Here is a 24,880-nt window from a genome sequence, read left to right as displayed (position 1 = left end):
CTATGGGGGAAAAAAGTATACTTTCTTGTGGGGATAGAAGATAAGTGGTAGTTTTTGGACAACCCTTTCAGGCTAAGTCACTTGATGGGCTACTATTGCATCTATAACTTTTATTAGCAGGTTACCAAACTTTTCCCATTATAAATCCATAAAATAAATTAACAGAATCTGGTGGAAAAAAACAGGGAAACTTAACCCAAACTAGAGTTTATATGCAGTAATGGGGCCCATTGGAGGATATGTGAGGACAATATTGGAGGACAGCCCATGTGATTCAGCTGATGTAACCAGTCAGGAACGAGATATTCGGCCCAGGTCATGATCTTGTACAAGTCTTTTTTTTTTACAGATGTCTTCATCCAACACAGCTGTTATTAAAAGCGAGAACTGAACAATGGTAACACAGGGAGAAACTAGATACCGTGATACTTCACCTAGCAGGAAAACGCATGGGGCACAGTAGCTAAAAGTAAGACCTATCCTGTAATAACACAGGTGCAGGAATAACCTTCTTAGTGTAATATAATGGGAAAATCTAGTCCGATCCCAAGGGACGTTTATTAGATGGTTATCAATATTTCAATATGTTTTTTCTGCTTTTTATCCATGTGCGGTTTCGTGTATTTTATTTCTTAGTGCTCACATTTTATGGTCACGGTAGATCATACATTTTAAATTTATTTCTGCAGCATTTTCAGAACTTTGATATTGCTGTAATGGGAGAGGACTGAATTAGGCAGAGCCTAAAAATTACTCTTCATAACCAGTTTCACTAAACCGATACATAGTCTAAATTCAGCAGCAAAGGGAATATGTTACGGGGCTGGGGTGGGAAAAATTAAGATTTTTGTAGTGCTATTATCATAAATATTTCTGGACATTCTTGTACGTGTTCTGTTTTATATCTTCGTCTTGGTAAACGAAAAAAAAAAGTCACAGCTCTGGGTTCCTTGGGTTTCCCTGGTTTGGTTTTTCGACAAGCTGCAGGGATCACACGGCTCTGGCCAATGAGTGGCCTTCTCCGACCATGCAATGTCAATTCATTTGCTGTTCCTGGGTCCAAAAGGGTCACTCATTGGATTTAACAGGTCCTGTGACCACCACCGAAACCTCTGGACAGGTACAGTCAAGCTCTTCAATTTATATTTTGTTTTGGTTATCAATGTTCATTTGGATAATATATCACTTTCAGAACTTAAGGGACCCTCTAGGCTAATATAAAAGCTACCTCCCTTCAGTGATAGATCTGCGTTGTACAGCACACAGGGGTGAACTAAGCCTTTCTTCTGCCTGAGGCGAGCCATAGAGAGGACCCCCTCAATATATGTAATATATCAGGGAGTGTCAGGACAAGATGCATACAGCGTGCCGCCATACAGTATAAGATAGATAAAGCGTACCGCCATGTAGTATAACATGCATACGGCATACCACCATGTAGTATGAAATGCATACAGCGGCGGCGTGGAGCATGGTGTCGGACCCATGGTGCCGCCCCCTCGTCAAGCAGGAGGCGCACCGCCTAAGGCGAGATGCTCAACTCGTCTCATGGCAGGTGTGCCCCTGACAGCACAGCTGTACACAACATGTACCAATGATGAGACAATAGGAGTGTCTCAGACCAGGAAGTCTAACTTCCCGTAAGCACGGTAACAAGGCATACTCACAGTCCCTCAAGTGTATGGGACAAAGGGAAAACTAAATATAAAGATTATATTTTTTAAACATTGTTTTTTTAGGCCCTTAAAAATATCAGTTTGGGATCCACAGGCCACCAGTGGTGTCGATCAAGAGATGAATATTGTGGCGATTAATTCCCAGGGACGTTGTTTCTGTTTCTCCCCCTCTATACCCCGTCCTATGTTGCCGCTTTAGGAAATGTAATGTTGCGCTGATCTGGTTTAATCCCTTTTTATTTATAGTGTGCACAGACGGTTTCCTTCCTGCTCCGGCATGGGAAGAGTATTCTATAAAGCTAATCTGGATTATCTTTGGTCTTGTCAGGGGAAACCCCTTTTAATGGAGCTATGCTTGAGAGCATTTTAAGTGTTATCTGATAATGATGTATAATACATGGCGTTCAGAAACACAACATTCAAGGCAAGGGGTTCATGTCGCCATTAATGATTTAAGATGGATTTACCTGTGGGATTCTGACTGGTGAAGGTCAGCGATTTGTACATTCATTTTTATTCAAAGTTTGTACAACCACCAGCAAAAACGCAGCAAAATCCTGACATTTACTGACGGACCAACTCCTGGTCTACGCAAACCACACATGCAAACCTGCTTCTAGGACTTGGAAAGGGCTTGGATCAGGGCATACGGCACCCTGTTTTTGTGTATAGAAAGAGGCTGCCCCTCACAGTTACTTATAGTAATTATACAGCTTCCTGTTCCTGTCACAAAAAGGGGAAAACGGGCAAAGGGGAAATCCTATTACACAGACTAATAATCATTTATACATGTTTGTGTCAAACATTTATGAATAAGCAGAAAACGGGGAAAGGAGCTCTCCTATCATAGTTACTTATAATAGTTATCCAGGTCCCTGTCACACATTTATGGATAAGGAGATAATAGGGAAACGGTGCGATCATCTCACAATTTGTGCCCGGGACCTGTATAACTAACTGTGAGATCATTGCACCGTTTCTGTGTTATCCCCTTATTCATAACTATGGGATTACAGGGAAACGGTGCAATGATATCACAGTTGCCCGGTGGGCATACATTTGCCGCAATTGAGAGGAGGCGGAGGGGTGACCCTTCTCCTCTCCATAGCGATACATGGCGCCGTAACACGGCGGAAAGATAGGACATGTTTTATCTTTTCCCCGTGTATGGAGCGGTACGTGTGGCAAGCTTCCAGCCGTACATACGTTCCCCGATCATATGAATGGGGCCTTATAGAGGTTCCTGTCACACAATTATGAATAAGGAGAAAACAAGGAAAGGGGGAGATCCTCTCACAGCTGCATGTACTGGTTCCTGTCACAGTTATGAATAAGGAGATAACACGGAGCGGGAGATCTCCTATCACAGTTACTAATAGTTACACAGGTTCCAGTTATGACTAAGGTGCTCATAGGGAGAAGAGGAGCTGCTATCACAGTTGTGCCTCTCATCCACAAGCGAGTGCAGACAGTGAAAATCTCTCTGTGCACTTGGAGGGATCCCCGGATCCGGACCTCTGATCACTGGAATGAACTGATATTCTGAGTTTGTTCCATTGATCATTGTTTTGGGTCATGAGATCCCTTCATCGCAGAGTGATTTTCACTAACTGCACTCGCTCGTGGGCAAGAGGCCTTACTTAAAATAATTCTGCTGGTTCTGTTACAGTTATGGATATGGAGCTCATAGGGAGACAAGGATCTCCTATCCCAACTACTTATAATAACTATAAAGGTTATAAATTAGGAGCTCACTGCTCAGCCTCCCTGACTCCATTGCGGGATTGATAGAAAACCATAGAGGTAGTAAAAGAAACCGAAATCTAAACATCAAGATGGAGTCTTGATACACTGCAGTGAGTGAAGTCCATATAAAACAAGTGCAGAGTGTGATACTTAGTCCAAATGTAGGTTCTGCAATGCAAAGTTGTACTTCTAATGGGAGGTCTGTCTATTAAACATGACTGTGATCGCATTAGCATATTCTCCTTTTGCCAGAACCTTGTTTTGTTGTTTTTCGCAGTGTGTGTCTCCCAGGTGGTGCAGATTCCCTTTAGTATCTGTTGAGTGTGCAGGTGGTACGCCGAGGACACTGAATACTTAGATTTGGAAGTGATGTATTAAATATTCTCTGAAGAGTTCTACGTAACTTCTTTGTGAGTAATACAATGGCAGATGTACAGCCTTTACATGTGCTAACTGCATATTAATCTGTATGGGAAGTGTCAGGCTGAAATAATACCGCTCTGGGCGTTATATTCTCCTACTACAATAATAATAATAATGTTGTACATAATTGCTGCCAAATCTAAAGGCGCTGACTGTGTTGTAATGCAACATGGCTGCCTTTCCCAATGTTCCATGTGCAGACTTGGGCTGCCCTAGCACAATAGAGAATAATCCGTTTTAATTTCTGAGAAACTCCACTATTGGAAGCCACTGCAGGGACCTCCGCAGGATGGTGACTATAGCCAAACTGATAATGACAATCCTCTCACTGCTCAAGGAAATTGTTTTAGACTATAAGAATGTTGCTATTTATACTTTTATCATGCAGTGTGTTTTTGCTCATGTGCTTCTAGAGACCTAAGAACCAGATGAGCGCAAATATTGTCACAATGGACGGTTTTGCAAATGACATGAAACAGAACAAGTTTTTGAGTTCCCTGGATTTAGACTTTAAAATAACCGTAGAAAAAAAATACTTGTAAGGCCCAGTTCACACTACCATCAGGTTTTCCGTTTATTTAGCTCCGTTACAAAAAGATGGTAAAAAAAAAACACATATGACGTTATGCTTTACTATGTACCTACCTATCTACCTATTTATCTCTTATTTATATCTGCCTACCTATCTTTCTCTCTATACCTCACATTTATCTATGATCTATCCATCATCTGTGTTTCTACCAAGAGATTTCTGTATTTTCATGACTATAAAAAAATGTAGATTCCCCCTGAAGGCATCAAAACTATGAATTAGCACAAGTGGAATTATATACTTAACAAAAAAGGGTGAAACAACTGAAAATATGTCTTATATTCTGGGTTCCTTTTGCTGTGATTACTGCTTTGCACACTCTTGACATTCTCTTGATGAGCTTCAAGAGGTAGTCACCTGAAATGGTCTTCCAACAGTCTTGAAGGAGTTCCCAGAGATGCTTAGCACTTGTTGGTCCTTTTGTCGTCACTTTGCGGTCCAGCTCACCCCAAACCATCTCGATTGGGTTTAGCTCCGGTGAGTGTGGAGTAAGGTCATCCGGCATAGCACCCCATCACTCTCCTCCTTGGTCAAATAGCCCTTACACAGCCTGGAGGCGTGTTTGGTGTCATTGTCCTGTTGAAAAATAAATGATGGTCCAACTAAACCAGTTGGCATGTAATGACGCTGCAGGATGCTGTGGTAACCGTACTGGTTCAGTATAAATCCCCAACAGCCCTCCCACACCATCTCCCCTCCTCCTCCATGCTTTCTAGTGGGAACCGATATGTAGAGTCCATTCGCTCTCCTTTTCTTGCGTCACACAAAGACACGGTGGTTGGAACCAAAGATCTCAAGTCTCTTGTGCTTGTTGCGTGTCCATAGCAGTGGTTTCCTAGCAGAGATGTTACCATGAAGGCTGCTGCACACAGTCTCCTCTTACCAGTTGTTGTAGAAATTTGTCTGCTGCTAGACCTCTGTGCGGCAGTGACCTGGTCTCTAATCTGAGCTGCTGTTACCTGCGATTTCTGAGGCTGGTCACTCGGATGAACTTATCCTCCGCAGCAGAAGTGACTCTTGGTCTTCCTCTCCTGGGGCGCTCCTCATGTCAGCCAGTTTCTTTATAGCGCTTGATGGTTTTTGTAACTGCATTTGGTGACGCTTTCAAAGTTTTCGTAATTTTTCGTACTGACTGACTTTCTTAAAGTAATGATGGCCGCTCGTTTTTCATTGCTTCGCTGCTTTTTTCTAGCCATAATACAAATTCTACCAGTCTATTCAGTAGGACTATCAGCTGTGTATCCACCTGACTTCTGCACAACATAAATGATGGTCCCAACACCGTTTATAAGGCAAGAAATCCCACTTATTACACCTGACAGGGCACCTGTGATGTGAAAACCATTTCAGGTGACTACCTACTACCTACCTACTATCAAGGGAAGCCAAGAGCGTGCAAAGCAGTAATCAAAGCAAAAGAACCGATAATATAAGACATATTTTAAGTTGTTTCACACGTTTTAGTTAAGTATATAATTCCACTTGTGTTAATTCATAGTTTTGATGCCTTCAATTTGTATAGTCGTGAAAATACAGAAAACTCTTTGAATGAAAAGGCGTGTCCTAACCTTTGGTCTGCGCTGCATATATTAACTATTTCTGTCTATCTACATACTGTATATGTCTATTTCTTCATCTAAAAAAACTATCACTTACGACCCGTCCCCATTGACTTCAATGTAAAAGGTAACTTAATTTCATCTGTAATGGTCAGTTAGGCAACCGTTAGGAATGTTTTTTTTTTAATGGAAGAAAGGACTTCAATAGCTGTAATTTTTTTCTGTACAAAAAAACGAAGAAAAACATTAAAAATTGGATTGACTTCAATTGGATTTATAACTGATCCGTTCAATTTCAGTTTCTCGCTATTAAGTGTGAACTGAGCCTAAGGGAGATGCTACACATACCATTTTGAAACCGTTTTTAGTCCTTTTTTTAAGCAATCCGTTAAAAAACGCATGCGTTTTTGACAGGTTTTCCGAATTTGCACAATAAAAAACGGACAAAAAACGGATGTGGTTTTTAACGCATGCGTTTTTTAACAGTGTGCTTAAAAACGGACCAAAAATGGTTTCAAAACTCCATGTGTGGCATCACCCTAAGAGTTCAAGGGATTGTCCACTTTCAGCAAATAATTGATATGGTTTGTGTAATTAAAAGTTATACAATTAAAAGTTATATACTTTCTGTATCAATTGCCGTTGTCAAGATCTCTGCTTGCTGTCATTCTATAGAAAGCTTTTATTCAAGGAAGAAAAGATAAGCGGCACTCACCATTACTGTGCAATCGGTATCTTTATTTCGGGTGCAAGTACAGGGAGGAGCGGGACCTGGCAGGCCTGTACTTGCACCCGAAATAAAGATACCGATTGCACAGTAATGGTGAGTGCCGCTTATCTTTTCTTCCTTGAATATCTATGGGACTATTTGCCACACTAGCTGAGCACCACCTATAGTGCTATTTGAAGAGGATTATATCACCGGAGTCTATCTGCAGTAAACACTATTGCCCCGCGATTGGCCGGCGGTCGCCATCGCCATAATCTGGATTGTGCCGAGCGCTATTTTTCTTTTTATGTTGGATAGAAAGCTTTTATGTTTGGTTTCTATTAGCTTGACATCAGGCTTAGAAACCAGGGGCCATAACTGGGCTGCAGCCACACTATATCTACAACATGGCATACAATGAATGATATCTACTTTGTATAATTAAAATTTTATAGGATTTATTTGACAACGGGTCTCTAAGAACTTGTTTCACTGGAAGTTTATTTTTATTTTTAAACATCAGCGGATGCTGGTCCCGAGTCTGCAGTGATGTTTCTCCTGCACTCATGCAAATTGCGGGAGTGGGACTGGGTTTCCAGCTGTCAGACACAGCCAGAGACCCTGGGGAGAGGGGAGAAGTGGTTTATTACCAGAGGGTCACGGGACCTGCTTCAGCCAATGTTTGATCACTTCCAACCATAGGATGTCAGGTGACTTCCTGTGGATCAAGGAGGCCACGGATTGGCTGAAGACGGTCACCTACCCCATACAATTCCAGCTTGGAGCAGCAGCTAAAGACTAAAATTACTGACTTGACACTAGAGTCAAAGCAGGGGGTAAGCACCCGTTTGGGGAAATTATCATGACTGCTTGTGGTACTCGCTCCACCAGATATATCAAGAGTAGAGATGAGCGGACCCGAACTTTAGGTTTGACTTCCTCCATTTGGTAGCTCCACCAAAACCAGGACTTGTTGCTTGATAGGACACCTTCCCAATTACTAGTATGCCTAGTTGCTGGGGACGTAAGGCTACCTGATTGGCTGCAACATGTCCGTGTTAGGCGGAGAAGGCGAACAGATTACGCCAAACCTAAAGTTTGGGTCCGCTCATCTGTAATCAAGAGGCTATGTGTGTTTTAGTAAGTAGCAGCAGGACTGTGAAAAGTCAACAACTGCCCCACGTCATTCTGTATGTAGTAGGAACCTGTCTGAGAACAAGATTTTGGTTAATTCCCAATCGCAATTTGGCAGGTTACCACCTGTAGTGGTTGTCCTCCAGCTGGAAGTCAATGTCGAAAGTACTCAACTGAATGGGATTTGTATTTGGAAATCCTTTTGCATTCCTTTTTGAGTATTTTGGGTCAGCGGCCTGTAAGCCTTGTTGATATAGTTTGTATGTTCTCTCAGTATTGGCTTAGATTGGTGCCATAACCTCTGCCCCCCTTTTTGTGGTGCATTAAAAACCCCTTATACTCATTTCTTGACTTTCTATAAAATGTGTGTGATATTATAGATTATAATCTGCATTGCTGTGTACAGCGCTACAGCATAGGTTGGTGCTACACATGCATCAGAGAAAGTTCCTTTACTGGAAGATCCCTGGCACACAATGAAATCTCTTGTAGAATATTTGATATCCTAAGTATACTGATTATCAGCGTATAATGATCCCGGCATTGTGAGGCTTCTTTTGTTTCGTCCTCGCTATTTTTGAAGTCTTACTTGCAGTCACTTTCGGAGAAATGAGTCACGGATGGCGGATCTATTGTATACGGCATAAACTTCTGTATCATCATCATTCCTAGCCATGGCTTCTACTACATAGCCCATTGTAATCCTATCCTCACTTCATTATCTTCCAGTCAGCAGTGTGAACAGTGGAGAAGCCGAGCTCCGGGATTAGGTGACGCCGCTTATGTGCCGTTATTGAAATCAAAGAGGATCTGGATGGGAAAAGCTCTGAATATTGTCTTAGAGCTAAAAATATTCTGAGCAAAACTGACTTCTTATTGCAGAATTATAGGAACTGTGCAGAAATCACATCATCATTGTGTGGTTAGATCCTCTGCAGATGGTATATTACATAATCCGGAAAAAAAAATAAGGAAACATGATGCAAGGAGTCCCTGTCTGCAAGGCGAACTGTAGAACCAGCACAGTGTTAACTGTTACAGTGCCAATGCTGCAGTTTGTCCGGCAGCCATGGAGTCCAAATTCTCTGTATGATGTAAGGACTCCCTCCCTGTGCAGTGTGTTCAGTCTGTGGGACCAGCACATGGGTCCGTTTAATTGGGCTGAATACGTTCATGTGTAACTGGCTTAGCTCTTATTAAAAAAAAAAAAAAGAGGGAGCATCCCACTTAACGCACATTGGATATTAACCCTTTATATTCAATGTTGTTGTTTTTTTTCCCATCTTTCAATGCATTTGCTTGAACACGTCTAAAATTTGAAGCATGTTTTGCTTATGTCAAAAGAAGCTGGTGAAAAAACTATGGGGACACACCAAAAAAAACCCTTGTACTCTGGTGCAATACAAGTGTAATTCCATTTTTACTGATCCATTTCTTCCGAAACAGATTCAATACTGACCATTTTTTTGTGATATGTGTTTAGTTTTTCCTGTCCTTGCACCTTGCAGGTGCAACTTTTGCCTTTGTAAGGGGGTTATATACAGAAGTGGACTCTACTGTACATTTTCAAACGCAACACAACAATTGAGAAGAAGAGATTTGCCTAATTACATTGCAATCAACATGACGTTTACAAAATCCATGATTTCAACACATATGTTAACATAATGTTAACAAGCACATGTGTTAACGTATGTGTTAATGTAACGCCGTGTTGACAGCAATGTTATTGGGGAAATCTGCTTCTTCTCAACTGTTGTGATGGTTTGGAAAACACAAGTGTTAACGCCATGTGTGACCTCGCCCTTAGATATAACCAATAAATTTCAATAAAATGTGAACTGAAAAATTTATGAATTTAACGAAAAAACAGGCCAAGCATTCAATGCCCAGCAGGTTTATGTGTAAAATTGTAAACATTTTAATGCATGTGAAATAATTTCAATTTACATTTTAAAACCGGGTCCATGAAATAAAATCCTTCCTTTGCCCCTGCCCTGGACCAGGTGCAGATTTCCACCTAAAAAGTCACAAAAATATGCAAAAGGAAATTAAATAGAAGTGAAAAATTGCACATAACATCTGGAAAATAAAGATACATAAGGCACCGCACAAGGTGCAGACCAAGGTGTACGTGATACGACAGCAAAAGTTGCAGTTAAAAGTCCCAAAAATGAAAGAAAAAAACTAGCAGAAATAAATAGACATCAGCTATTAACGGACATGCCTGTGTGAATAAGCCCTTAGAGTATTGCCTTGGCAATATTGAGGAGACAAGATAATAAATATGTTTTAGCAGGACCAGAAATGAGTCCTCTACGGCAAAATTACAAAATTGTCAGGGAAAGTTGTAGGAAATTTTCTGTTCTCCTTATAGCCATATCATTCGACAAGTCAGGATTGACATCCAGAATTTCATCAATAAAACCAACAAAAAACTATTTGTTACAACATTCTGGTCCTTCATGGACCTTGAGATGATGTACAGGCGGTCCCCTACTTAAGAACACCTGACTTACATACGACCCCTTGTTACAAACGGACCTCTGGATTTTGGTAATTTGCTGTACTTTAGTCCTAGGCTACAATAAACAGCTATAACAGTTATCACAGGTGTCTGTAATGAAGCTTTACTATTTATCTTGGTTCTTATGACAATCCAACATTTTTAAAATCCAATTGTCACAGAGACCAAAAAAAGTTTGACTGGGGTTACAATAATAAAGTATACAGTTCCGACTTACATACAAACTCAACTTAAGAACATACCTACAGACCCTATCTTGTACGTAACCCGGGGACTGCCTGTAAAATGAAAAATCTTTTCCCTAGGACAGATTAGTAGAATGATGTACTTTAATGTCTGACCTTTGTACAATCCCTTTTAGAAGGAAATCTCCCTGGCGATGACATGTGATATAGGTGATTGGAGGTTCTGGTTGCTCCCGGCTAGTGATACATTATATGTAGAGGGAGATCTTGGCTTGTGTGGCACTTTAGCACCATCTTGTGTGAGATGTGGTTGTCACATACCAGTAGGTAGAGATACACCTCTGTTTTATTATTATTATTCTTGATGATATCCAGTATAAAGTGAGATTTGTACATTTTAACACAACAAGACTGGACCTCTGGTAGAATGTAATGACTACTATTACTGATACGTATATAATAGTAGTAGTGTATACTAAGAACTGAGACTCTATAATGTTAGTTTGACTTTAGAGATTCATTTTTGTACATGTCCTTAAGGTATCGAGGGGGGAGCCAAATCTGTAGTGGGACAATGGAAAGACGTGACTTATCATTTTACCGTACCGGGACCATGATCCAAAGTCCCAGAGGTCATAAACTTTGAGTTAATTAATACCAACATATGTTTCCACTATGACCTTACAGAGGCGCAAGGTAACCCAAGCCAAAAGTAAAGATATATAAAAAAAAATGTTTAGATTTCGGTAACTTTCGAGCATTTGAAAATAGTTTTTTGATTCGCTGAACAATAATTTGTGTTGGTATGTTGGGTGAACATGTCCTAATGCCCCCAGTGTTGTATTGTGACTGAACAATCACCAGCCAAGAAAAATTCACCTCAGGATCTGGATCATAGATTGTATTTTTGCTGCCCTAAGGCTACATTCACACCAACGTATGGGGGATGTATATACGGCGTATACACGTCCCCCATACACTTCTATGGGCTCACGGCCCTGTACGGGAGCAGTACGTTGCAACATACGTACGGCACTGTACCGCTCTGTAGCCCGTAGAAAGATAGGACACGTGCACTGTATATTCCTATGCACAGGGGCGGGGTTGAGCGGCGCTCGCCTAAATCTAACACTTCAAGTGCGCTTCAGAACAGGTAGACCGCAATGCATAGAGGCCCCTGAAATTATTTTGTCACGGTTATGCAGGGGTTAATGTTTTTTTCTGTCAGGGTTGAAATTTGCCGCCCCCTTTCTCTGTGTTATGTTTCTTGCAATTCTCCTCACAAAAATAATGCCACCTGATTGGTGGTTAGGCAAGATCAGCTGTAATTGGTGATCAGTTTTAATGATATAATTAAATTATCTTTTTCTTCATTAAAATTTTGTCTTGGGTCTTTATTTATAGTTAAGTCAGCATTAAAATGAGATTAGGGCAGCATGGTGGCTTAGGGGTTAGCACTACAGCCTTGCAGCGCTGGGGACCTGGTTTCAAGTCCCAGGGTCAACATCTGCAAAGAGTTTGTATGTTCTGTTGGTGTTTGCATGGGTCTTCTCCCACACTCCAAAGCATACTGGTAGGTTGATTAGATTGTGAGCCCCATTGGGGACAGGGACCGATTTGGGAAACTCTGTGCAGCGCTGCCTAATCTGTGTGCGCTATATAAATAAAGGAATTATTATTTGTGTCACCATTAAAACTCGGCATTGACTTAGCATTGTGAACCTCATACTCTGCATTTAAAGGGGTTGTCCGAGTTTAAAAAAAAATATATATATATATGTGGCCGGGAGCAGGCTGCCTAAAATAATAAAGATGTACTTACCTCCGGTGCCCTCTGGTATCCAGCGCTGCTGTCGCTCCGGTCCGGGCGCCATGTAAACAAACATGGCCGCCGGAGCAGCGCTGGACTCAGCTTCCGGCCGGCCGTGGCCGGGTACGCCTATCCGTCCCTATACACAGCATTGTGTATGGGGGCCGGAAGGTTGTCGGGTCCGGCCGGAACGTTTTTTTTTTTTTTTTAAAACTCGGACAACCCCTTTAACTTCGAGGACAAAACATGCCCAAACTTACTTAAAAAAAAAAAAAAAAACACTTTACATTACTCCAGGAACAAGCAAAGTCACAAATACGATCTACTGCTTCCAAGAACAACTCCTTGCTCCTGATTGCTGTAATATTACTATGTGTTTTTAGTTCAGTGATGAAGCAATGATTAATGGCATTCCCTAGATATCTTCATCTTCTATCTCCAGACTAAAGGGCATAAACAATCTAGTACGCCAAAGTGCCTGCTGCCAAACCAAACCTCATCCAGAACCCAGGCCGCCGCTAATGTGTAAATAGATCCCGCTCCTTATTAGGATATTTACAGGAGTGAAGTATCTGGACACGTGATGTCTTCCTGCTGGAATTGTTCAAGCTAAACGATTCCATTCCCCCTCGTAAACAGAACTGCGCCATAAATGCAAAGTGTATTTTATTATCTGGACTCGGCAGTGTAATAGTAACGCCCTTGTGCAGTGTAGTGTGTTATAGAGCAGGAGGAGATGAGCAGGATGACATATGGTTTGATGGAAAGTGACTGGGGGGATTGATCAGTGCTCCTATGCCAGTTTTTTGGCGTAGAAGCACTGATATAATCGCATATTTTTTGCACAATGCAAGAAATTGCAATTATGCCACTTCACGCCATATGGGTTGCAACCCCCGGGCAGGCACGGGTCGGAGCTAGCGTAGTTTTCTACCTATTAAGGTGGACATGATGGTAGGTTCATATTATCCTACTAAGCCATGCTTTCTAAACAGAGCTAAATTTTATTAACCCAATATGCTAATTTTCCACAGTGGCTACTGGGGTGTGGAGTAGCCCTTCATGGCAGTGGGAGCAAAGGCTACTTCACGCCCCAGTAGCCTCTCGGATCCCTCTCTACTTGCGCATTCACGCTTCCATAATTTATTATTTTATTCATGTACAGAGCTGTATATGAGGCCTTGTTTTCTGTGCTACAAATTGTCCTAGTGATGGTATTTATTTTTCCATAACATATCCCGGGAAACTGGTCACTGTTACACTCTGCATTTCAAATGATACCTCTGGTCGATCACAGAACAAACTTGAAAATATGTGTAGGAGTTTTATTAGGTTTTAATAAATTTTAAAAATGAAAACCTTTTGTACGAAAAAAAAAGCGCCATTTTGCTTTATTCTGCCATTTTGGAGACTCATCCCCATGTCATCCAATTAACATCATCATTTAATGTGTTATTGAGCGCCTCATACGCTTCAGTTGACTCCTGGGTTGACTTGAAGCCTCCTGTGTGTACGTGTAACTGGATGCGTGTTACTGTAACTAGACATGTGATTGTCCACGTAAGTGTGAAGAGATTGGAGAATGGAGGCAGAAGCGTGGAGGAATACATCATGATGGCACTTTGTCTTCCTTTGCCGGTCTTTTTAGTGCTCGTTGGCAATTCTTTCTGGAGCGGTTGTTGTATCCATCATGACGGCCATTACTGGCTTCTCCATGTTATCATTGTAGCTGGATGAATTTCACTTTTGTATTTAATAAACTCCTTTGCATAATCCATCCCGAGTTCCAAGAAGAGTGTCACAAATATTCTGGTCTTTAGACGTTGCTTCCAAATTCTCTGCAGATGTTGGCAGGTGGAGAAGCGATTCTGTCCACGGGAATAAGAGTCCCTGTCCATCACACTGTGTATATCTAGACAGCTGGCAATTTAGCGCTATGAAAATCGAACAAAAATAACCTTTTCTGGCTTGGGTTTTAGATGTTTGTTCCTGTTACACTTCCTGTTACATTCCGTTTTTGTTGAAAGAGGTTGTCCAGGGGTTAAAGGTCCCAAGCGTTCGGCTGTGTTTGGTTATTCCGCTGAATCCCATCCTTTATTCGTATGTTGGACTCTTCTGAACTCATTGGGGGGGCGTGTATTTTAGTTTTTTATTCTTTGGTGTATAATTGAGACTTGTAGAAGGTAATTTTTGCACATTATGTATGGTCATGTCTTCTTTTTTGCAATACATGTTCAGTTTTTCCGGTCCTGGAAAGTGCAAATTTTGGCAAATTCCAGGCATCCACCGAACGCTCAACGCGATTTTCCTCCTATTTTCTATATTTCACTCCACCAGCGGCAATCAGTGCTTGACATAGACCTATGAAATGGGTCGAAACGTTACACATTATGTTAAAGCCGCAAAACTTTAAAAATTTTTAAAAAGCACAAGACATTTACTCTTGGAGTGCCGGGATTTATTTTTCATTATTAATAGATGTATATTGGTAAATTACAGATAGGTTCTTTAGGTTAGGTTTGTTTTTAAGTTGAATTTGTATGTAAGTCGGAACTGTATATTTTATAATTGTAATCCCAGGCAAAAATTTTTTTGTTCTCTTTGACAATTGGATTTTAAAAATGTTGAATTGTCATAAGAACCAGGATTAACAATAAAGCTTCATTACAGACACCTGTGATAACTGTTATAGCTGATTATTGTAGCCTAAAGCTAAAGTCCAGTAAATTAACAACATCCAGAGGTCCGTTTGTAACTTGGGGTCGTCTGTAAGTCAGGTTTTCTTAAGTAGGGGACCCCATGCCCCTGACACTCTTGAATGATGGAGATCTGCAGTGTAGATTCTTTGAGATTTTTCTATTTAGTAGTCTAAACTATAAACCTGACGTTTAGTCTCTGAATCGACTCAGAAAATCTCCATATACTAAATGCTTGAGGTCTTAACCTTCTTCTGTCTTTTGTAGGAGGTTCAAGGGGAGACTATGTCACGGCCACTGCCATCTATCCATTTGAAGGATTACAGCCAGGAGACCTGTCCTTCCAAGTTGGCGACAAGATCATCGTCACCACAAAGACTGATTCTCAATATGATTGGTGGGAGGGGAAGCTAAAAGGAGAGTTGGGTATTTTCCCTGCCAATTATGTTATGGTAAATTAAAGTATTGTAATGGAAAAAGGTATTAAAAAGGATTATGGTGTTGAATATATTTAAGTATTGCAGTGTACATTGGGAGATAAATTATTGTGTAAAATAAATTTTTACAAGTATTGACGTTTCAGTAAATGATTGATTTTCTTTTTTTGATGTGTGAATTGTAAAAGGAATATTGAATTATAATAATCTTGTTTTGTGAACTTTTTTAAACTGAATTTATAAAGATAAGGGTAAATAAAAGATTACAATATTCGGAAAAGAATGTCTAAAAGAATAAAGAAAACATTTACAAAGCAATGTACATGGTATATATTTATGATACAAACATTAAAATTGGTATAACAGAGCAGACAAAAAAAATGGAGTGCCCTGGATTTAACCTTACTCCCAGATTTGCCCCAAAATGAAATGACATGTCAAGTGTACCCATAATGCTCTAGCTTCTAAGGCAGTGAACCAGGGAGGTATAAGAGTTTGCCAAATACAAGATAGCAGGGGAGTCTTTCCACAGTCCCCAATCGTTATGATATATATCCGGTCAGACCCTACACTGAAGGGGAGGATTGTGTTTAGCAGTCTTCTCTACATGGATAGAGTGGGTGGACCATACAACACAACGCTACGGCTTTCTAGGGTAGGAAGAGTGACTGTGACCTGATCACATTGTTATGCTTTTGGATTATTCTAAATAAAGGACGTTTTATTCCAACACGAGCTGGATCCGTGGAATCTCATTTTAGGAAAATGGCTAGTTGCATACAAAGCTGCCTCTTCATTAAGGACACCCATCATGTACACTTCAGGAGACCCGCTACTGTGAGAGATTTATGACTTTTTGTCAAATTGACTCGGCTATGGAGAAGTCCTACCCATTCTGTGAAGTCTCATAGGTGTCAAGTAGCTTTGATGGATGAAAAACTTTTGATTTGACTTATTATGAGCTGACAGAGAAATGTACAGAGAACATTCTAGTACTTGATAATAGGATTTGTCCATTAGTATTGGTAGCGACATCCTTCGTTTATGCAGTTCCGGCAAGTCCAGGTGGGAGACTTTAGCAGATATGGCAGACTGTCGCTACAGTGCGTCTACATGTTTTAGATCTGGAAGCGTTTGCCCAAAAGTTGTCTGACATTCCAGAACAGGCCGCAAAAAGAACTGAGCAAGATGGTGGGCCAACGGAAATTGGGCAACATTTGACTTGTCTGTGCTGCTGCTGGGGGCCAAGAGCTGAGCAGTCTGCAGCACAGACCAGTCACATGTTGTCTTTTTAAATGCAGCCAACCAAAGCCCAACCTCTATTACTACACAGAGGATTCTTTCAGGAAGCAAGTTAAGTTATAACACACTTATATAAGGTATAACACAATTATATTGTAATTAGAGATGAGCGAACACACTCGTCCGAGCTTGATGCTCGTTCAATCATTCGTGTACTCGTAACTGCTCGTTGCTCGGACGAATACTTTGCCCGCTCGAGAAAATGGCATCTCCCGCCATTTTGATTTTTGGCGGCCAGAAACAGAGCCAATCACAAGCCAGGAGACTCTGCACTCCACCCAGCATGACGTGGTACCCTTACACGTCGATACCAGTGGTTGGCTGGCCTGTTCAGGTGACCCTGGAATAGACTAGCCCCTGCCCGCGCTGCTCGGATCATTCTCTGTCTGGATGCCGCTAGGGAGAGAGCTGCTGCTGGTCAGGGAAAGCGTTAGGCTGTTCTATTAGCTTACTGTTAGGCAGGAGTGATTCTACAAGAACCCAACCGGCTTTCTTAGGGCTACAATAGCGTTATATATATATATATATATATATATATATATATATATATATTTTGTTGATTTGCTTGTGGCTGGGCTTTCGGGAAACTAGTAGTGCAGCTAGTACCATATTGTGACGAATTTGCAGGGAGATTTGGGAACGTTGTGTTTAGCTCTTAGTGACACACATATCCACCTCAAACACCGAAGTGGGACAATTTATTATGGGTTTGATTGAATTAGGCACAGTCTGCTTTTTCTTTTTTTTTTTAACTTTTCTTTTTTTTATAACTGAAACTAGCCATAGCAATAGGATAGCATTGTTTTGTTAAAAAAACAAAAACACAAAAAAACCACAAAAAAAATTTACAGTTTACACTTTAATTTTGAAAATGATGAACCCGAGGGCTAGGGGTAGAGGACAAGGCCATGGGCGTGGGCGTCCAACTACTGCAGGGGTCAGAGGCCGTGGTCCTGGGCGGGGTGAGACACCACATGATGATGAGGGAGCAGGGGAACGCCGCAGAGCTACACTCCCTAGGTTCATGCCTCAAGTTACTGGGACTCGTGGTAGAGCAATGTTTAAGGCCAGAACAGTGCAAACAGGTGATGTCGTGGATTGCGGACAATGCTTCTAGCCATTTGTCCACCAGTCAGTCTTCCGCGCAGTCCACCCATGTCACTGAAATCAGCACTCCTCCACCTCAGCCTACTTCCCCCCAGTCTGCCCCCTCCCAGGAAAATTTGGCATTTGAACCGACATACTCTGAGGAACTGTTTTCTGGACCCTTCCCAGAGTCACAAACCACTTGTCCGGTTGCTGCTGAGCTCTTTTCCGATGCCCAGGTTTTCCACCGGTCGCAGTCTGTGGGTGATGATGACATTGTTCATGTAGTGGAAGAAGTGTGTAAAGAGGTGTCGGACGATGAGGAGACACGGTTGTCAGACAGTGGTGAAGTTGTTGTCAGGGCAGGAAGTCCGAGGGGGGTGCAGACTGAGGGATCGTCGGAGGATGATGAGGTGACAGACCCAAGCTGGGTTGATAGGCCGGGTGAACACAGAGACGGAGGCGAGTCCTCGACGAGAACAGGTTAGAAGAGGCAGTGGTGGGGCCAGACGGAGAGGCAGGGCCAGAGCTGGTGCATCAGCGCCAAATGTTTCACGTAGTGAAGCTCCCATGGCGAGGGCAAGATTTTCGGAAGTCTGGAGGTTCTTTAAAGAAACACCGGATGACCGACGGACTGTGGTGTGCAACCTGTGCCACACCAGGATCAGCAGGGGTTCCACCACTACTAGCTTAACCACCACCAGTATGCGCAGGCATATGATTGCTAAACACCCCACTCAATGGAACCAAGGCCATTCACCTCCGGCCCGGGAACACCACTGCTCCTTCCCCTGTGTCATCTGCTGCCTCTGCTAGTCAGCCCCCTGCCCAGGACCCCGGCCCAAACACCTCCCGTGCGAAAACCACACCTTCGCCTCCACAATCCTCCACAGCATCCACCAATGTCTCCATGCACAGCGTCCAGCTCTCTATACCCCAGGCGCTGGAGCGCAAGAGGAAATACAGTGCAACCCACCCACACGCCCAAGCCCTCAACGTCCACATCTCCAAATTACTTAGCCTGGAGATGCTGCCCTATAGGCTGGTAGAGACCGAGGCCTTTCGTATAATCCTGGCGGCGGCCGCCCCTCGGTATTCGGTCCCCAGCCGCCACTACTTTTCCCGATGTGCCGTCCCAGCCCTGCACCAGCATGTGCCAGACAACATCATCCGTACCCTGACCAACGCCGTTTCTGACAAGGTCCACCTGACCACGGACACGTGGACGAGTGCTGCCGGGCAGGGCCACTATATATCGCTGACGGCACATTGGGTTAACTTGGTGGAGGCTGGGACCGTGTCTGACCCTGGGGCTGGTCATATACTGCCGACGCCGAGGATTGCGGGGCCTCCCCTCAGTCCAGGTCTCCCAGGCCTACTATGCCTCCTCCAACTCCTCCTCCAAATTACCATTCGTGGGCATGGCGCCATCAGTCGGTAGCTCTAGGCACAGCAGCAGTGCCGTCGCTAAGCGACAGCAGGCGGTGCTCAAACTGCTGAGCCTAGGCGACAAAAGGCACACCGCCCAAGAGCTATTACAGGGCATCACGGCGCAGACTGATCTGTGGCTGGCACCGCTGAACCTGAAGCCAGGCATGGTTGTGTGTGACAACGGCCGTAACCTGGTGGCGGCTCTGCAACTCGGCAGACTGACACATGTGCCATGCCTGGCCCATGTGTTAAATCTCATAGTTCAGCGGTTCCTCAAGACATACCCCAATCTGTCTGATTTGCTCACGAAGGTGCGCCGCATCTGTGCGCATTTCAGGAAGTCCAGCAAAGATGCTGCCACTCTCTCCAAGTGCCCGCTCAGCGACTGTTGTGCGACGTGCCCACGAGGTGGAATTAAACATTAACCATGTTATCCAGAGTTTACCAGCAGCGCAGAGCGATTGTACACTGTCAGATGTCAACTTCCACCAGAACTGGTAGTCAGGTCAGTCAGCTTCCTCAAGTCTACAATGAGGAGTGGACGTGGATGTCTGATATCTGTCAGGTGCTGAGTAACTTTGAGGAGTCAACACAGATGGTCAGTGGCGATGCCGCCATCATCAGCCTCACCATCCCGCTGCTTGGCCTGTTGAAAAACTCTCTGGTCAGCATGAAGTCGGAAGCTTTGCGCTCGTCACAAGAGACGGGGGAAGAAGATTCCCTTGTTGATAGCCAAAGCACCCTCAGGTCTGTTTCTCAGCGCATATCGGAGGAGGTGGAGGTGGAGGAGGATGAGGAGGAAGAGGAGGAGAATGTTGGCGAGACACAAGAGGGGACCATTGTTGAGTCCTTCACTGTTCAGCGTGTATGGGCAGAAGAAGAGGAGTTGGAAGAGGAGGAAATGGACAGTCAGGCCAGTGAGGGGAGTGAATTCTTGCGCGTTGGGACTCTGGCGCATATGGCAGATTTCATGCTAGGCTGCCTATCCCGTGACCCTCGCGTTCAAAGAATTTATTCCAGCACCGATTACTGGGTATTCACTCTCCTGGACCCACGGTACAAGCAAAATCTTTCCACTCTCGTCCATGGAGAGGAAAGGAGTGTGAGAATGCATGAATACCAGCAGGCCCTGGTGCACAAGCTGAAACAGTATTTCCCTTCTGACAGCGCTAGCGGCAGAGGGCGTACTTCTGCGGGACAAGTAGCGAGGGAGAGTAGGTGAGCAGGCAGCTTGTCCAGCACTGGCAGGGGTACGCTTTACAAGGCCTTTGCCAGTTTTATGTAATCCCAGCAAGACACTGTCCCCAGTATCGGCAGAGTAGGGCTGATCTTTACAGAAAGATTGTGAGGGAGTACGTAGCTGACCATACCATTGTCCTAAATGATCACACAGCTCCCTACAACTACTGGGTTTCAAAGCTGGACATGTGGCACGAACTGGCGCTGTACGCCTTGGAGGTTCTTGCCTGCCCTGCCGCTAGCGTGTTGTCCGAGCGGGTTTTCAGTGCAGCTGGTGGCATCATCACCGATAAGCATTCAACCAGGTACTCAATCTATTTAATTTTTCTGGAGGACCACCTACCTGCTCCTCTGGTTTGAAAACTTTTTTGGACTGCCACATACAGGCACTATCCAAATTTAATTGTCTCCATAGCAGCCTCCACACGTCGTCTTTATAGCTGCCTCCACACGTTGTCTCCATTGCTACCTCCACACATCATCTCCATAGCTGCCTCCCAAAGTCGTCCATATAGCTGCCTCCATACATCGTCCCCTTAGCAAACGAGCTGTGTCAGGCAGAATTTTGGGTTGTTTTCATGGCTTCCACATCACACTTGTCAACTTTGTCGCCACCCTGCTGTGTTATCCACAAAATATACTGGCATTTACCGATTTTATTTCAGCGCTTTTTGCGTATCTGTTTACATTCCCCTCACCCACCATAACCAAGCCAATTACTTATAAGAACAGTACTACACTTGATCTCATACATAAGGTTCTTAGAAGTGCTGTTTGTAGCCCCCGCCTGCTTTGAAAATGATACTTTTTTCAAAGTAAACGCTTCTGGCCCCCAGGCCCATTTTGGGTGGGGAGGAGCCGAGAGACAGGGGCTTGGACAGGCAGCCTTAGAGCCATCCATGCATACTGCCTCTGCTGTTTCCTGTCCATTTCGCCTCCACGATCCTCCACAGCGTCCACCAATGTCTCCATGCGCAACTTTCAACTGCCTATACCCCAGACGCTGGAGCGCGAGAGGATATACAGCACATCATCCCCTTATCAAACGAGCTGTGTCAGGCTCATTTTTCGGGTGTTTCACCAGATACGTTATGGAACTTGGTCACTATGTCGCCACCATGCTGTGTTATCGACTAAATATACCGTCAACCTTTTGTTCACATAGGAAATCATTTCAGCGCTTCTTGCTCACCTCCTTTGGTTCCTCTCTGCCGCCTTAACCAGGCAAAATACTGATACATACAGTGCTATACTTTATCCTTGCCAAAAGGAATTTTTTTAATTGGTTTGAAGCCTGAGTCCTTTTAGGGTATGTCGCCATGCCACTCTCTAGCCTGCCGCTGCTGCCGCTGCCTCTGCATGCCATCCCCTATAGTGTCAGGGTCAATTATCGGATGTTTTAGATGCTATCTAGCCTCATTCGGTCACTCTGTCATGGCCATGCTGTTGCCGATAATTTTGGCATAATGGTGCGATTAAGCAGCCTCAGAGGCATCCATGCATGCTGCCCCTGCTGTTTCCTGTCCATTTCCGTGGTGTTTCCATCCTTTTCTGAGGTTCCCAGGTGTTTGGCCAAGCTTCCCTGTGCAGACCCTTGGTCTCCTTAAAAAATGCTCGAGTCTCCCATTGACTTCAATGGGGCTCGTTATTCGAGCATCGGGAAAAGTTTGTCTCGAATAACGAGCACCCATTTTAGTGCTCGCTCATCTCTAATTGTAATGCAAATGCTTAGAGAAAACAAAGTCATATTTGCAATGCGCTTCTGCAACCTGTCTGAGGTCCCTGCTGAAAGGTTCTCTTTAAACTGCATTTAAACCAGTGGAGAGACTGACAGAAGGGAGGCAGGGGAGAAAAGTGAAGAAAGATGAGTTAGCCGGGCAGCAGAGTTTACGTTAGATTGGAGGGGCATTAGAGAAGTAGCCGGGAGACAATGGAGGAAAATATTGCAGTAGTCCAAGCAAGAGCAATTTAGGATGTAGTAAGATTTTCAATATGGAGCTTAAAGAAAACCTACCATTTGATGCATTGTGAAGCAAACATACCTTGAGACTGCTGTAGCAACACTGATGCAGGATCATATCTTGATTAATCCCTGAGCTGAATGGTTTTGCTGAAAAATTATAGCATTCAGGACCTTGGGATAGCTGGGATAGCTGCCTGACGGAGCTTATAATTACAAATGGAGGTTGGTCAAACATGACTAATCAACCTGAGCTGGATCACTCATACACAGCAGCTGGGGGATGGTGCAGCAATCGATTATTCTGCCTTAATGCACAACCCAGGGATTGCATCATCCTCTCCTGCAGAGAAAAACTCACATGCTAGGAGAAGGGCTGATCCAGGCGCTGAAGGAGCCACAGAAGCGACAGAGCTGCATTATCATAATGTTATATCTGTTTTATCAGCAAAACCAGGGATTAACCAAGATATGATCCTGCATCAGTGTAGCTACAGCATTCTCAAGGTATGTTTGCTTCATAATGCATCAAATCAAATGGTAGGTTTCCTTTAAACAATAAGGTAGAGTCAAAAGTTGCTCTCACCTTTAAGGTCCAGGGAAAATGTTGAACCATTGATTGTGGTAGATAGGTCTATGGGAGGAATCATTAGTTGGAGACCAGGTTGTGTTCATGTAACGGGATAAGACGAAGGATATGGCCGATCGCTGTCTAAAGACATTAAATTATTCCTCAAAGATCAACTCCTGCCAGGGAATTGCTTTTATTGCTGCACTATTATTAACCTACAGAACCACATAAAATTGCACTTATTATCTAAGATAGAAATATAAAAATGATAAATTCTACTATTTTTAATACATTTTTTAAAATGAATTCTTGACTCTCATCGACCTAAGCCAATCAGTCAATTCCTACATTTGTTGTGCTAAACCTTCAACTTTCCATGGTTTCCTTACGGATCTCCCAGTACACATTAACATTGACCTCTAATTCAGCAACACCACGGTTATTATAAGTTGGACTACTGTACTGTTGACTCAATGGCTTGTATTTCTTTATTTTACAAGCCTTTTGTGTGTGTTTTCAACTTAATAATTAATTGCAGATGTTTTCCATTAGTTTTCAACACTTCACTATAGCTTTTTGGCAGTTTATCCGAATTAAAGTTTTTTGATACATGTGAAATATTATTTGCTATGTCGCCACCTATGTAATAGGACACAACTTTTAGTGATGATTCACTTTATTTAAATCCTTTATCTAGAGTGTAAAAAAATATTCCCTTTCTTGCTATGTAATACTATTACTGCTAATTGCTTATACAGCCCAGTTGCAGTTTCCCACAACTTTTTTTTTTTTATTAAGGGTTACTTCTGAAACCAATGAGTCAATCAGTTATTTAAAAAGTTTGCCTGCTCTTGTGTGAAACGTATCTGCATCACAGATGTGACATTACATCCGTCAGATGACTTTCTGCAGCTCAGGCCCTTAGAAGTAAATAGGGCTGAGCTGCAATACCAGGCACGACCACTGTACAACACAACGCTCAACTTGGTAGACCGTACAGAGACTGCAGAAAAGTTGATCGGTGGTGCAAGTTGTTGAACCTCTGGCAATATGATATTGATCAGCTGTTAACTGTCTCCAGGGGTAAGACACCTGAGTGTTACGGCCGTACCCGCGATCCTCGGTACTGATCGCGGGTACACCCGTGCCCTCCTGTGTGGGGCGGTGTCCCCGTTCCCCCGGCCCAATCTGCCTTAAAGGGCCAGCGTCCTTCTGATTGGCGCTGGCTAATCTAGCTCACCCTTCTAATCCGTCACCTCCCGTCACTCTCCGCCGGATCTTCAAGTCATTCTCTCTGAAGTGAAAGCCCTCCTATGTTTCCAAGTGTTCCTCCGTGTTCCAGCGTTTTCAGGATTCCTCTGTGTGTCTGTACTCCAGTGTTCCTCTGTGTTCCTGGGTTACCTGTGTTTCCTGTATTCCCGTGGCGTTCCTTTATTCTGTGGTGTTAATAATAATAATAAATAATAATAATAATTCTTTAATTATATAGCGCACACAGATTACACAGCGCGCTGCACAAAGCATGTCAAATTGGTCCCTGTCCCCATGGGGCTCACAATCTAAACAACCTAACAGTATGTTCTTGTATTCCCGTGGCGGTCCTGTATCCCTGTGCCGGTCCTGTATCCCAGTGGTCAACCTGAGATCCTGCCGTCCTGCCGAGGTCCTACCATCCTGCTGAGTTCCTGCAATCCTGAGGTCTGTTCCTGTGTCCAGCTCTGGTGGTCCATCCGTGTGCTTCCTACTCCGATGATCCCTGTGGTTCCTGTGCCATCCTGTGGTTCCTGTTTCCTGCTT

At 43.3% G+C, this 24,880-nt stretch overlaps 1 protein-coding gene across 2 annotated transcripts in view; it reads left to right on the top strand.

The window, feature by feature from the left end:
• The window catches only part of SH3YL1 (SH3 and SYLF domain containing 1), a 48,781-nt gene extending 33,153 nt beyond the window's left edge, over positions 1-15,628 (top strand). For both annotated transcript variants that reach the window (XM_072143477.1, XM_072143476.1), the window contains exon 10: positions 15,325-15,628. In XM_072143477.1, the coding sequence (XP_071999578.1) occupies positions 15,325-15,518 (194 nt within the window). In that variant the 3' untranslated portion in view covers positions 15,519-15,628. The remainder of the gene's footprint in view (positions 1-15,324) is intronic.
• The last annotated feature ends 9,252 nt before the right edge of the window (positions 15,629-24,880 follow it).

This window comes from Engystomops pustulosus, chromosome 3 (assembly GCF_040894005.1).
Source record: "Engystomops pustulosus chromosome 3, aEngPut4.maternal, whole genome shotgun sequence".
Classification (NCBI taxonomy): Eukaryota; Metazoa; Chordata; class Amphibia; order Anura; family Leptodactylidae; genus Engystomops; species Engystomops pustulosus.
Note: the sequence above shows the minus strand (reverse complement) of the source record. Positions and strands in the feature narration are given on the sequence as shown.